Source organism: Dipodomys merriami, unplaced genomic scaffold (assembly GCF_024711535.1).
Source record: "Dipodomys merriami isolate MVZ:Mamm:240054 unplaced genomic scaffold, mDipMer1.0.p SCAF_14, whole genome shotgun sequence".
Taxonomy (NCBI): Eukaryota; Metazoa; Chordata; class Mammalia; order Rodentia; family Heteromyidae; genus Dipodomys; species Dipodomys merriami.
In genome coordinates, this window is record NW_027202715.1 from 18,419,784 (window position 1) to 18,434,832 (window position 15,049).

General features: G+C 44.6%; 1 protein-coding gene and 2 pseudogenes across 1 annotated transcript; 1 reads left to right on the forward strand and 2 right to left on the reverse strand.

Moving 5' to 3' along the window:
- Positions 1–3,842: 3,842 nt before the first annotated feature.
- Positions 3,843–6,218, reverse strand: LOC138825852 (M-phase inducer phosphatase 1 pseudogene; annotated as a pseudogene).
- A 1,088-nt stretch (positions 6,219–7,306) lies between these two features.
- LOC138825855 (crooked neck-like protein 1) lies at positions 7,307–12,676 on the reverse strand. Its single transcript, XM_070020498.1, has 3 exons — positions 10,671–12,676; positions 8,070–8,102; positions 7,307–7,370 (listed from the first exon to the last, which is right to left on the reverse strand). Exons 1-3 carry the CDS (start codon positions 12,674–12,676, stop codon positions 7,307–7,309), a joined length of 2,103 nt encoding a protein of 700 aa, XP_069876599.1.
- Positions 8,127–9,535, forward strand: LOC138825816 (SNW domain-containing protein 1 pseudogene; annotated as a pseudogene).
- Positions 12,677–15,049: the final 2,373 nt, after the last annotated feature.

Genomic DNA, 15,049 nt, shown 5'->3' on the forward strand with positions numbered 1-15,049 from the left:
TCATCCACTACTCCTAACCCTTTGGAGACTGTCCTGTCACTAAATGTCTTTTCAAGCATCTCTGGTGTGGGAGTCAAGCACACTTTTCGTATAGAACAGCAGAGTCTGTGGCACTGTGGCTCAAGTGGTAAAGCATTAGCCTTGAGCTGAAGAGCTGAGGGACAGCACCCAGGCCCAGAGTTCAAGCCCCATGACTGACCACAAAAAAAAGAACAAAGGAGGCTGTATGGGGACCATTTCTAAGAGCTTCATGTCTATCAAGCCTTTGGCTTTAGTGAAATAAGACATAGTGCACTTCTCTAGATTCTTCTTTGCTTTTAGCTTTCCTCTCTGATCAGAGCAGTATACTACCATTAAGGAAAGCAGAGGAATGATGAATGACTTTATGGTTTCATCTCTGGAGATGGCTACAGAGACAATTTGGTACTTCTTCTAGTTCCCTCAATGTAGGAAATGAGCTCAGATTGCATATGCTCTCTTATAACCTCTTTCCTTCGCTCTGTCTGCTTACATTGGTGAGTGTTGGTACTTTAGCTTTTGCCCTATTGAACCCAAGTATTTTTCTGGTTGAAAAATTCACAACTTAGTGGCATGTCTTGTATCTGGTTAGATCTAGTCTGAGAGTAGATGGAGAGTCTTATTTCATCTTTTAGAGATGCCTTGTTTTCTAGGATGGTTTGTCTTCCGCTTCGTAATAAGCCGCCTTTATTCTTAATATCTAGAAGCATCTAAATGATTGACCTATTCTAGCCAAAAGAATCTATCATGTTCATAATGTTCCATGTGGAATAATAGCAGATGATACAATTTGTGCTGGTATTTCCACAATATTTGAGTGGCAAAAGTCTGTTTCCAAACTTGGCCAAGGCCAAGTTTGAGGAGAGACACGAGACCAGCAAGAACAAGTGTTTTTCCAGAAGCTTCACTTTAGATGTTTTCTGTTTCCATTATTAAAAATTGGGAGGCGGGAGGTTAGAAACCCGATGTTCTACGTGGTCATTAGCTAGTAAATGGTAGTTTAAGACTATCTCTGGAGATCGACAATGCTTGCTGTCTACATTTGGGATGCAGAGTCTCTTAGAGGGGAAGAAGGAAGAGCTGGCTCCTAGTTGTGCCTCTTCTTTTTGTCTTCTACACCTCCTGAGTGAGCAGAAGCCACTTCACTTGGTGATACCCAAGTACTGTGGGTGAATTTGATCAGATTGTGTTTGCTCTCAGGGGCCTGCTTATGGGTCCCTGATTGATGCCCAGTAGCTCCCATTCATTAAAGAGTTCTTCTATCCACTTATATTTCTATTGTAGTCCCAAGCACAGTGTTCTGGGGGAGAGGGCTAGTAGGACTAGATGGAGCTCACATCTGACTGCTATGTAGCAGGTCTCCACTGACAGGGCTTCAGCAATGGACATGGCAGGAATGGAGAGGTAGGCCTTCTTAGATGAATGAGGCCGAGAGTATAGCAATCTTAATGGTCAGATGGGACTTAAAGGCCTAGGTTTTGGGGAGATAACGTCTCAGGATCTTCTTGTAGCTTCACAAACCTATACAACATCAGCCTGGAGAATCTCTGAGACTATTCTGACACTAGCTTTAAGCTCTGAGGTGGGGGAGAGAACCTATACCTTGGAGGTGTAGAGAGACAGAAGTTCCTGCTGGATGAGGCAGGCTCAGCACACTGAAAGCCTTAACCCTGACATTATTGACTTATCTGTGTCCTGAGGAGGAACTTACCTCTGATCAATATACAACATTGCTGGCCCCAAAGGTAGCATTTGAGGTGCAAGGAAAAGCAACCACCAGGATAGATTACCTTTAGATGTTTGGCATGGCCCATGGGGGCTGTTCCCCAAGGGGCCTGGCCAAATGCTTTTCATGGGTAACATGCAGTGATTGTGAACAGGAGTCCTACCACTCAGTGACACTGTCTGTGCCTTCTCTCTTTGGTCTAGAATTCTAAAAGGAAACCCTTGACTACTCAGCTATTGAGAATTGTCTTCATTAGAAAGTATGCATCATTAAGTATCAGTGATCTGGTAGAGCTGCTTCTAGCCTTGGTTTAGCCAGATAGCCATTGGTTATAAGGCTTTTATATTTATTCAAGAACTGTCTAGAAGATGAGAAAAGTCAACCAGAATTGATGCATACTTGAATGAGTGACTGTGTTTGCCTCATCAGAGACAAAGATGTTGATCACTCTTCTGACTTGTCATTAGACACCTGCTTTGCTAGCCTTTGTTCCCATGGCCTACACAGGTGGCTCAGGATCCTACCTGCTCCATGGACAATGTCTGGGATTCTGTTGTTGGAGAGTGAGGCTAGATGCAGGGGTCTGAAAATCAGTGGTTGCTGTTCATCCTGTGGCCCAAGGGACAGCAGCTTCCAGGAGAGCAGGAAGCTGGGGTACATGTGTGAGCATCACTAAAGGGCCTGGTTGAGCCTGGACAAAGGCAGCTTGGAGATTAGGATGCCAGTGTTGGGACAGTGTCAGGAATGAGACAAGAACCCAAGTCCAGCTGCAGCAGTGTGTGCCCGTGGCCTGCCAGAACACTTCCTTACAATCTGTCTCATACCTCAAGTGGACACAAAAACAGGAGGCAGCATGCAGTGTCTAGTCTTCCATTTACCTAGGTGCCCTGCCATGCTGTGTATCTGTATATGGGGACTTAATCTTGGTCTCCTGATCTGCTTTGTGCTTTTATTCCATGGAATTTTTTGATATTCCTAATTTCCTGGCTATTGTACTCATTCACCTGAGTTTTTAATGTGTTTTTAAAGGCTGTCTTTCTGTGACTTCTTTCCCTACATCTGACGTGATCTTCTGCTTCAGGATACGTCAGTAACCAATTCACTGAACTGGCTGAACTGGCTTTAGCCATCTTAGGACAGAAATGGCCTGACACTACTGAGATACTGAGACCACTTCTTATCCAGCCACAATTCAGTGTGTTGTCTGGTGATGTTTTCACGGAGAGCTTGGATCACTACCATCATTGTCATCAGTTTCTTGGCTACTCAGGTACTCCTTCTCTTCCTCCTCCTGAGCATTGTTTTTCCTTTTTTAAATATATTAAAAAGCAATATTGTACAAAATGCTGCGACTAGTAGGAAACAGACACACAATTTACAGTGAATATTTTTTTTCGGTCCTGGGACTTGAAATCTGGGCTTGGGTTCTGTCTGTGTGCTGTTCAGTTCGAGGCGAGAGCTCTACCGCTTCAGGCACAGCACCACTTCTAGTTTTCTAGTGGTTTATTGGAGAAAAGAATCTCAGTTTCCTGCCAGGGCTGGCTTTGAACCATGATCCTCAGATCTCAGCCTCCTGAGTAGCTAGGATTACAGGTGTAAGCCACCCGCGCCTGGCTTCATTGAATTTGTATAAACAATTCTGCAGTGAAACAAATGTTTTTCACAAGATTTAGAACTTTTTAAATCAGAAATGTTGACTTTCCAATAGCACCACACATACCCAAGAGCAACATGTACAAGTTGTATAATAAAATGTGTCCTGCCTTGAGCACATTGAAAATTTAAAATTTCTCAAGTCTGAGAGGAAACACATAAAAGTTTCTATGAATCTTTTCCCCAAAAGGAGTATTTTTAGTAAAATACTATTGACTATGCATTGATATTTTTCTCTATGGTACCTTTGGAGGAATTTGTCAGAGACAAAGACTGGTGTAGAATCTCAGGGATCCTCTAGATTAAGTGATCCTCCAGGACTAATTGCAGCCAAGCTCTTCTGCCACTTTGTGCTTCCCTGTGGAGATTCCTCTTGAGATTGTTCTGTTCCCTTCATTGCTGACCAAATGCTGGAGTCACACTGGGAAGGAGAGGCAAACAGCCCTCACCCACTGCCAATATTTGTAGCTCTTCTCATAACTATGGGTGCTGTCCAGAGACTTGCCATGCTCGATGGGGCCTCCACATCATTCTTCAGAGTCTCTCCATCAAGAAGGTCCATGAAGCCATCATCCTCATCAGACAAACTGGCTGTCACAGGTGACTGGAGTGTGAAAAGAGGAACAAAATTCCCTTGCTCACATCTCTTTCATGTGAAGAAAGCATCCGAGCTGGGGCTGAGTTCTGCCTCTGTGAGAAGTCATCTTTACCCTCGTCTAGTCCATGGGCATACAGGCAACCATGAGATGCAGGTGTTATGAGCTTCTTAAACTCAAATGCTTCTTTTCCCTTTTTTTCATCCTGGCCAATGAGCTGAAAGATATCATGTTCCAGAGAATCGGAATGCCTCCTATTCCAAGCTGGGCTATACCCCAAAATCTTCTAAGGCAAGGAATCTATCCTCATAATTTATCCTCCTCATCTGATTTTAAAAGTGTTTTTTTCTGTCCAAGGTCCAGGAAAATCCAGCCAGAAATCTGCATCAGTGGATTCAGAAGAGCCGGTTCCCTGAAGACTGCTGTTGTTTTACACCTCCAGTGGCTGCTCACACTCAATTCTCAGCTCATGCAACTGGTACATCCTGATCACCAGGTTGGTGACAGGGAACATTTCCCCAGCAGCAGATATGCCCACCAAGGCCTGGGCCAAGGAGTATAACACGGGTTGAGGAGGATTGCTGGCAAAAATCTGCCGTCCTACAATCCTCCGGATTACAGAGCTGAACCCTTGCCCCTCAGCCCCATGCAATTTTTTGCTATTCCCTATTTCCAGGCTATTGCACTCATGACCTGTGTGTGTGTGTTAGTTCTTTGGAAAAACAGGATTGATATATTATTTTCTTGTCAAAATCTTTGCAGGTGCAGACAAAGAAGTGTTAAAGTATTCACCAACAGTTAAGGAAATAAACCACTTAAACAGAACAATGTCTGTACTTATATCTGTATAAAAATAAGATAAATTTTTACAGAATTCACACTCCAGTTTTTATAGCAATAAACAATACACAACTATAGTAAAGTACAATCATTCCTGACTATGGTTTCGCATTAGATACTTCCCTTTCTAAAAATTCAATTAGACTTTTTCCTGGTGTACAGCCAAAGCATCTTATGCATATTTCTTGAACTTCCTATTCTGTAGTGCCAAAAAAAAAAAACCTGTGAGAATGAGTAGGCAGTAAAAACTGGAGCACCCTAGTTGCCAGGTAGATGCACTTGCACGATATGTTCTCTGGTTGGAAGTGAACAAAAATATTGCTCACAAACTATCGTTCATGTAATTCCATCAGGGACTACCTAGGCAGTCTGAATGAGGATTTGATCACGTTCACATTTTAAGACTTGTAAATACATAGCAATGATCATCTGGGGTGCTTGACATGCGCACAGAACCCCAGCTACTTCAGCACCCTCTGCTTCGCCTTGATAACTTGCATTTGCTGTTAATGGTGTTCTGGGCAAAGACCAGAGGGCTTGGAGTCTTACTTCTTCTTTACTGGTGGAAGTGGTGGAATACACTTATCACATCTCTTATCCTCCTGGGAGCTTCTGAGATTTCTGATGCAAGCTAGACTTGAAGGACCATAGAAAGGAGGTGTCTTCCTAAAGGGCAGGACTCTGGGTTGTCACTGGGTTGTCTTTGCCTAGTAGGACAAATGGTCTAAAAAGAAGTCATTCTAAGTCATGGAATTAGAAGTAGCAACACTATGATTTATCATGAGACTGAGCTGGGCTGGGGAATATACAGGTGGAGCACTTGGAGTGAAAACACGGTACCCTTGAATACTCAAAGTCCTGGCCATGAGAGACTCAGGTAGTTGAACAAGATGGCTGCCCTCAGATGGACCTGCGTCTTTCCCTAGCTACTCTACTGCTGACTGAAAGGACTCACAGATGAAGTGCTCTAGAGGAAATGATCCCTAGGTGGGATCCATGACTTGAATGTCTTTAAAAAGCTGAACTGATACTGCTGCAACAGTGACCCTGATAAACTTCTTGAACCTGGGAGACAGCCAGCCATCCAAAGGCCAATTGCTGGCATTGGACTGCTGTGATAGGATGGAGCCACTTGCCTTTAAAAGATTCTTGCTGGGATTTTACCCTACTTTGTCTGACAGACACAGTCATTTTTTATAACACTCAGAACTTTCAATGTAACACTTGGTGTCACTGATTCCACATCAGTTCTGCTTGTGATGGAGAAAGTGCCTTCTTTGTACCAGTGAATCCACAGGCTGGTGCCCATGGAACCTTCTGGCATGCAGAGCATCCCAGAAGCAGCTGGCTTTGTAGAACACTGGAAAGGCTTCCAAAGCCTCCATCATGGCACCAAGGGACATTCTACTGTGGGAGACTGTGGTACTGTCCCTGGGTGAAGCCTGTGTCCTGAGCATTCATATCAGGCAATTGCATTTCCCTCTACCAGGCTGTTCAAGCTCAGACACTGCAGGAGGACAATGAACATGGTATCTCCCATGGCAACACCAGAGAACCCACCAAACAAATGACTCCCATCTTTGTGATTGCAGCTTTGCTGGTTCAGAGCTATACCAGGAAGAATGCTTCTCTCTTCTTGATGTAGAGGCTGTCTGTGGTCTTCTGTAGCTGCAACTTTATATAGGCAGAGGGAGCTGAGGAATCGAACCTGGGCCTCAGGCATGCAAGGCAAGCACTCTACCACTGAGCCACCTTCCCAGCTCAAACTTGACTTTTCTGAGTGAGCTTTGTTCTCTAGCTCTGAAGCCTTCTGAAGGGCTGTAGGCTATTAAACTCTTTTCTCTTAAACAACATGCAGCCTGTTTCTAATAGGGCCAGGGGTGAAACATTTAATCAGCTCTGAAAGCATGTTCTCTGGCCTTGATTAACCCACCCTCTCATTCTCTACATGTACTGGACACCACCTGTCTACTTAAACCTGTGTGTCTCTGAACTCTCTCTGTAAAACTTGGCTTACCTAGTCAACCTTCATACCTACATATGGGCATGTGTATGCACTTATGTGCTTGTGTGTTCATGGCCATACCTTCCCTTACTTGGTCTGTCACACCTGACTATTCTCAGGAGTTGTCACTGGGATCAGCTCCCAGGCTCTCTCATTTTTTTCATTTTATTTGTGAACATGCTGTACAGAGGGGTTACAATTACATGGGCAGGATAATGCATACATTTCTTACCAAGCATTGCAGCCTCCTCCTTTGTTTACCCTTCCCCTCCCTTCCCAGCCTCCCCCCTCCCCCAGCCCAATCCTTCCCTCTTCCCCCCCCCCACCGACATTGTAAAGCTCGTTTTTGACATGACAATTTGTACTTCTCATTGTTGAAACAGGTCCACCAGAATATCTCTCACTTTTGACCTACAGATGGGCCACCAGGAGTTAGTGCTGCTGTCCTCTGTCCCTTATCCTGTTCCATCACTGGACCACCTTTGCCCCTCTCACTTGGATGTGGAAATGACTGGTCTTTAGCTCCTCACACCTGGAGGTGAAAAGTGGTCCAGTCAGGTCCTCACCCCTCCCCCTTAACCCTCCCCAGACCAAATCTTTGGTCAAACCCCTGTTGGTACCATGGGAACCACTAAGGGCATCAAGTCACCCATTTTAAAGTGGAACAGAACTTTTCATTCTATGCTATACTTTCAACTTCTTGTTTAGCCCCTGCCTCCTAAGACTTCTTTCCATAGACAAATATAAACATTCACAACCAAGGAACTGTTACTGCTGCTTTATATCAGTCGGGATGTCATCTCAGCCTTCTACCCCTAAAAATGACCCCCCCCCCCCGTGTCAGCAGGAAGTAGCCAGAGAGAATCAGTGGCTCTTTTCAGTTGTCCAAAGGCTAGAATGTTAGGTATGCCCATGACATTGGCCCACTCTCCTCTTCTCTGCTAGAAAGGAAAGCTCAGTAGCCATTCCAGAAATCACCTGTGGGAAACAAGTAATCAATCACATCAAAGTGTCAATCCCCTGATTGAGTTTGCAAGGCCCCGGGCTCTGAGGTCACTTCCTCATCCTCTGAGGTCTTGTGCTTATCTGCCCCAGTCAGGCCTCTTCCTGCCAGAGAGAAGATCCATCAGCTCTGATGTCATTTCCACATCTGCTGTGGACACATCTCCTCCTTGCCCTTCCTATATAATTCCTCTCTCCTGCCTGTGTTCTCACTGTGCATGCATCCAACTCAGGCAGGACATCCGTTTGCTCCTGCTCTTGACTAAATCAACTCTTGCTGAAGAAGATGGCACTCGCCAGCTTTTTACCTGTACCTACTCAGCTATCTCAGAACCAACCTGAAGCAGAAGAGAAGGCAGAATCACACAGTCCATGGCAAATTTCCCTGGCCTCTTCCCGTAGAGAAACTTCCCTCATACAGATACCAAAAAGGCTGTTTGTCTCGCTTGCTAGAGGACTTTGATGATGCTTTTCCAGAGATCTATGTGGCCCATTATCCACTGGATAGAGATGACAAAAAAAAAAAAAAACAGGTCAAATGCACTGGCCATTCAGGTCGATCCTGAAGGAAGAATTCAGTACGATGCAATTGCTCAACGAAGACATTCAAAAGACAAGGTCATTTACAGTAAATATACTGACTGGAGCCAAAGGAGGGTATGAATACCAATGATCCATACCCACAGAGACCCTGCGAAGAAGTTCTCAAGAGCTCATAGCAAAGACATGAGAGCCTTAGACAAGTATGTCCAGGAAAAGGTTGCCACAGCCATGCCAGTTCAAGCAGCTGATAAACTGGCTCCTACTCAATATATGAGATACACACCATCTCAGCAAGGAGTGGCATTTAACTCTGGAGCTTCACAGAGACTAATACAGAGGGTAGAGATGCAGACAGATCCAATGGAACCTCCGAGGTTCCGGATCAACAAGAAGATTCCCCGGGGACCACCTATTCCTCCTGCACCTGTCATGCACTCTCCAAGTCAAAAAATGACTGCCAAGAAGCAACAAGAGTGGCAGATTCCTCCTTGCATTTCCAACTGGAAAAATGAAAAGTGTTATCCAATTCCATTAGACAAGCAACTGGCCGCTAGTGGAAGAGGACTTCAGATGGTACACATCAATGAGAACTTTGCCAAACTGGCTGAAATTCTCTATATTGATGACTGGAAGGCTCTGGACACTGTTGAAAGATGGGCCCAAGTGGAGAGAAAAAGGATTCAGAATGAAAGGGAAACTTAGAGTGATGGCGCAAAAGCCAGGGGGAGGAGAGCTGGGATCAAAACCCATGTGGAAAGACTATAGGGAGTCACGCACGTAGGAGGGATGAGATCCAGCAGGAGAGGCAAAAAGAGAGACGGCATGACCATTATCTTTCCTGGGCAGCTGCTGGGAAGGGATCAGAACTGCAGAAAAAGGAACAGCAGATATAACTGAAATCACTGACCTCATTGGGGTGTCCCCAATCCTTGCACCTCAAATGAAGTTCAGTATGACCAACAGCTCTTCAACCAATCCAAGGGTATGGACAGTGCATTTGCAGGCAGAGAAGATGGAATTTACAATATGTCACAAGCTAAAAAGAAAATAATACTGACACAGATAATAGCAAAAAGTTTTAAATCCTTTCTTCTGCCTTCCCCTACCATCCATTTAGAAACTAACACACCTCACCAAATCAACAGGAAATGACTTGACAGCTTACTTGGTTTTATGGTCACATCCTACTTTGGGGTGATAACCTTTGTCCCTGTTGTCTATCAAATATCCATAATTTTTCGAAAACAATAACCAAAAATATATTCTTTTAAACATGCTCTATCCATGTTGTCCAGGCTGCTTCAAACTCCCAATCCGCCTACCTGAGTCTCACAAGTGCTGGGATTACAAGCAATCACTATCAGAGCTTAAATCAAAAATCATTCTTCCTCATGTTTCCATGAGTTGACTGATCTCCCTTGGGATCTGTAGTAGGGTGGAAGTCAGGCGCCTGCAGGGGCTGAAGGGTTACTAGGTGTGGACATCCACATGGCTTGCCAGTGGTGAGCAGAAGCTTTGTTGGTCAGACCTCCTTAATCCAATCAACCAGGCACAGGGAAAGGTCAGATGTGACATTTCAAGAAACAAGCCTGAGAAGTGCTTACAATGAAGACCTGTGATGGAATTAACATGGTCAACATTGGCAACAGTACTTCACATTCCGTACCTCTAGTTGGGCAGAATTGTTCCTTCTGATCTGCACTGTGACATTTTTATAGTAGCTTCTAAATAAATACATACCTACCATAGGACTTGGCAATCTCTTTCTTGGAATCAAAACAAGTATACTAAAAGTGGATGTCCATCCAAAGTCTGCAATGTGGGTGTTCCTAACAGCTTCAAGTGTCTGAGCCAAATGTCCATCCCCAGTGAGTTGATTAAAAACTATACATGTACTAAGTAATACTATCAAATAAACAACTGTACTTCAATATCTTCCATATGAAAACAAAGAACTACCATTTATACATATATAGGACAACGTTGTCCTGCTCTTCCGAGGGAAGGTTGATAATCGCTAGTCTCCTGACCTCCTTTTTAAAGTATCCTCAGTAAGTTTAGAGAAGCTGAACCTCTGGGCCAGGTTGTTGGGTTCTCTAATGTAAGTTTCAATAAATGCAGACCACAACATGCTGCAGATAGGTAAGAGTTTATTTTATTTTAATCCTTCCAACAAGGAAAAATTTTACAAACTTTACAATATTACAAAATTTTACAACATTACAAATAAAAATATAAAACACCAAAATGTGGCAACATTTAGAGAAAGCATCCTGAGTCAGGATGCTGTTGTTTCTTCCAAAGTTTAGCCATAGCCAGAAGTTTGAGGTTAGCTTGGCTGGCAGCTTCATCTTCTGGAAAGATGTAGTCACAGTATTCTTCCCAGCCTGCATCAGACCAGTCATCCATCTGAACCTTTCTTCTCTTCTTCACTTTCTCTGGCATGAGTCTGTCTACTATCTCCTTATCTGATACTGTTCCAAATTCATCCTCAAAGCTTCTCCAAGATTGCAGCAGCATAAGCCTCGCTTCCTTTTCTTCACAGTTCCGCATGATTTTGTTAGCCTCTTCATAAATCTGTCTGCATTTAGACACATTTCCGTCTTCTCCTGCAGACAACTCAAAGTGAGCCAAACTGATCCATACCTTGACATGCTGTGTCCGTTGGAGCAACTGTCGGTAAAGATTTCGTGTTCTCTCAATTTCTCCCTGTTCCATCTCAAAGTCGATGTAGGATTTCCAAAGCACCTCTGGCATGTCTAAGCGAGGCTGGCTGATGGCTAACTCATAGATTGCCCTGGCTCTCTCCACATCACCAAGGATTGTCTCTAATTCTGCAAACTTAATCCAGGAGGTACAATTTTCAGGTGCAAATTCCAACAGCTTTGCATAAAGCTTCCGGCATCTGTCAAATTCTCGAAGCTTCACTTCCAGTTCTATGTAGCCTTTAAATAACTTGCTCTTTGGACACTTGCCTATGGAAGTCCCCAGAGCTCTTCTGGCAGATGATAAATTTCTCTGTCTTATTTCAAATTGTGCATAATAGAGCCACATTTTGGCAAATGTGAACTCTTGATGAGGAATTAATTCCAAAGAGGCTTGATACACCTGCCTTGTCCTCTCAGGATCCTTTGCCTGCAATTCTTCATAGAGTGCATAGTTGATCCAGAGGTAGATGTAACGCTTCCAGTGTCTCTTCTCCTGAATGGGTGGGACATTGGCAATGGCTCTCTCATAAACCTCTCGCACTGTGTCAGCTTCTGCAGTGCTTTCCAGTAAGCGCAAGTAATCAAACCACGCATCATAATTGTGTGGACTGGCCCTCACTTCCTCTTCATACTGGAATCTGCATTTGCTCACAATGATAGCTTCAATACCCCGCCTGTCACCAAACTTCTTCTCAAAGATGGTATAGTTCTTGAAGAGCTCTTGAGCCTCATGTGTTGGGATTCTGTCCAAGGCATACTTGTAGATGACCTGGGCCCTCTCAAATTCTTTCTGGTTTTCCTCAAATTTGGCAAAGGCAACATAGAGGTGTTCATCCATATGTTCCTCTCCGAAGAACTCAACAGCTCTCTCATACACTTTCCGTGCGTGGGCAAAATAACCATGTTTTTCTTCAGAGTGGGCATATTTGATCCAGTTCTTCACCCACGGGTGCACAAGAACAAAGCGTTCGTAAATGGTCCGAGCCCGCTCCACCTCTTTGTACCTCAGCTCAAAGTTAATGTAGGAGTGCCAGGCTTGCTCCTCGGGCTGCCATTCCATCCAGCGCTCAAACACCTGCCGGGCACCGGCCATGTTCCCCAACAGCTCTTCCATGTATGTGTACTTGTACCAGAACTGGCTGACTCGTGGCAGTGTTGTGATGGCACGGTCCCACACATTTCGGGCATGGTTGGCCTGGCGATTCCTCATTTCCATTTCTGCATATTTCAGCCAGAGTGTGATATTTCTATAGTCCACGTCTAAAGCACGCTCGTAGATGGATCGAGCCCTCTGAATTTCCTGGAGCCTTTCTTCCCACTGTGCGTATTTTATCCAGTTCCCAATCACAGTCCGGTTCTTCCTTAAGTTATCTTCAAAGGCCTTCCTTTTCCTCAGCTTGTAGTCATTGAATTCTTCTTCATCTGCGATCCTCTGTTGAGGTGGAGGTGGAAGAAGCTCAAGCTCTCGTTCTTTGGCCTCCCTCAGCAGTTGTTCAGCGGTGATCTGGACTAGAGCTGGAGCTTTGTTTTTGACCTTGGCCAGCTGAGGGATCCGCAGTTTCCCGACTGCGTTGGAGACCGCCATGTCTGCAGGAGATCCTGGGAGATGTCCGCACACACTGGGATCGCAGAGAGCTGCCCGACAGAGAGCTCTTGACACTACCAAGCTTCCCAACAACGAAGCGAGTCCGCGGGAAGAGCTGAGTTACAGGAGGGAGCAAGACCAACCTGCGCTCCGACCTGACTGGAGGGAGGCTGGCCCAGAGACAAAGCTTAGCACCAGCCAGAGGGCTTATATAGTGCCAGGCGGGGAGGAGGCGTGGCCACAGCGGAGGCGGAAATGACCTCAGAGCTAAGAGAGCCTCTCACTGGTGGAAGCAGGCAGGGCTGGGCGGATGAGGGAGTGACTGGGCTTATCAGGGTGTGACAGAGAGGATAAGGGCGTGGCTGGGCTTAGGAAGACAGGGCTGGGTGGGTGAGGCCGTGACCTCAGAGGGTGAGGTGGTGACCTCAGAGCCTGGAGCCCTTTGCTGACTCTCATTCAGGAGATGGAATGAGGAGATTACTGCTTTCCTTCTGGAAAGGCTACAATGCTGCCCTCTCCTGGAAAGGAGGAGGAGAGCAGGAGGGGGATTGGGGGCAGTGTTGTTTCCCAGGGCACTCCTACCATTCCAGCATTTTGGCACTTTTGAAGGAGAGCCTTTTCTCTCTGGCTACTTCCTGCTGACACAGGGGTATCATTCTTTGGAATAGAATGCAGAGATGTCATCCTGATCAGGACAAGGCAGCAGAGATGGTTCCTTGATTGTGAACCTGGATATTCTTCTAGGGAAAGAAGACTGAGGAAACAGTCTGAATAAGAAAGTTGAACGTATAGTTTAGAAGGAGAGTTCTGTTTCAATTTAACATGGGTAGCTTGATATCCATAGTGGTTTACATGGTGGCAATAGGCGATTGACCAATATATGGGCTAAGGAGGGGTGGGAGCAGGATCTCATTAGGGCTGACAAACTAATCTTACTTTCAGGTGGGAAAATTGATAATCATTACTCTGCTGACCTCCCACTTAAAATGTACTCAGTATATAGAGAGAAGCCAAACCCTCTGGGCCAGGTTGTTGGGCTCCCTTGTGTAAGGTTTGCCGAAAGGAGACCGGTGCCACATGGTTCAGATAGGAAAAACTTTATTATATTATATTTTGTTCCTTCTACAATGAAGGAATTTTATCCTGCAAGTTGACAAATGAAAATAGAAAAAAGGAAAACGTGGAAACGTTAAAAATAACTTTTCCTATTTTTTGTATTGTGAAAATACATACAAAGGGGTTACAATCATGTGGGCAAAGTAATGAGTACATTTCTTTCTTTTTTTTTTTTTTTTTTGGGGGGGGCTTGTTCCGAGCATGGGGCCTGAACTCTGGGCCTGGGCCCTGTCCCTCAGCCCTTCAGCTCAAGGCTAACACTCAGGTGAGCCACAACACCACTTCCACTTTTTTCTTTTTGCTTTTGTGGTGCTGAGGAATCAAACCCAGGGCCTCAGGCATGCAAGGCAAGCACTCTACCACTGAGCCACCTTCCCAGCTCCACGAGTACATTTCTTATCAAGCATTGTTGCCTCCTCCTTTGTTTCCCCTTCCCATCCCTTCCCATCTCCCACCTCCCCACCCCAGCCAAAGTTGTAAAGTTCATTTTTCGACATAACAACTTGTATATCTCATTCTTGCAATGGTTCCACCTGTATCCCTATTTAAACGATGTGTTTCTTCCCTTCCACAAAATATACCAACATCAAATACAGTGAAAGCAGGGGTTATACCGTGGGGGAGGGACACACAAAGCAACAAAGAAACCATCTTATAACTATGTAAGAAACAACAGCAAGAAAGAAAGAAAAAACATTTGAATACTCATCTTGGCATTCATTTCACCGAACATCAATTTATGTGACCATTTCTACTTGTCTCAGACATATACTAGTTATTGTAAATAAGGGAAACCATGGGACCTATGTTTCTTTGGGCCTGGCTTACTTCACTTAATATAATTTTTTCCAAAACTTTCCATTTCCTAACAAATAGGGAAATGTCATTCTAAGGGTTCATTTTCCTATCACATTATCTGACCTTTTCCGCTTGACTCATACATATACTAGATATTGCAAATAAGGGAAACCATGGGACCTATGTTTCTTTAGACCTGGCCTACTTCAATTAATATAATGTTTTCCAAGTTTTTCCATTTCCTAACAAATGGAGCAATGTCATTCTTTCTGATGGAGGCATAGAATTCCATTGTGTATATATACCACATTTTCTTGATCCATTCATCTACTGAGGGGCATCTGGGTTGGTTCCATATCTTCACTATGGTATATAATGCTGCAATAAACATAGTTGTGCTGGGAGCTTTAGTATGGTCTTGATGGGGAAACACTTGCATAAATGCTCCAGAGGGGGATT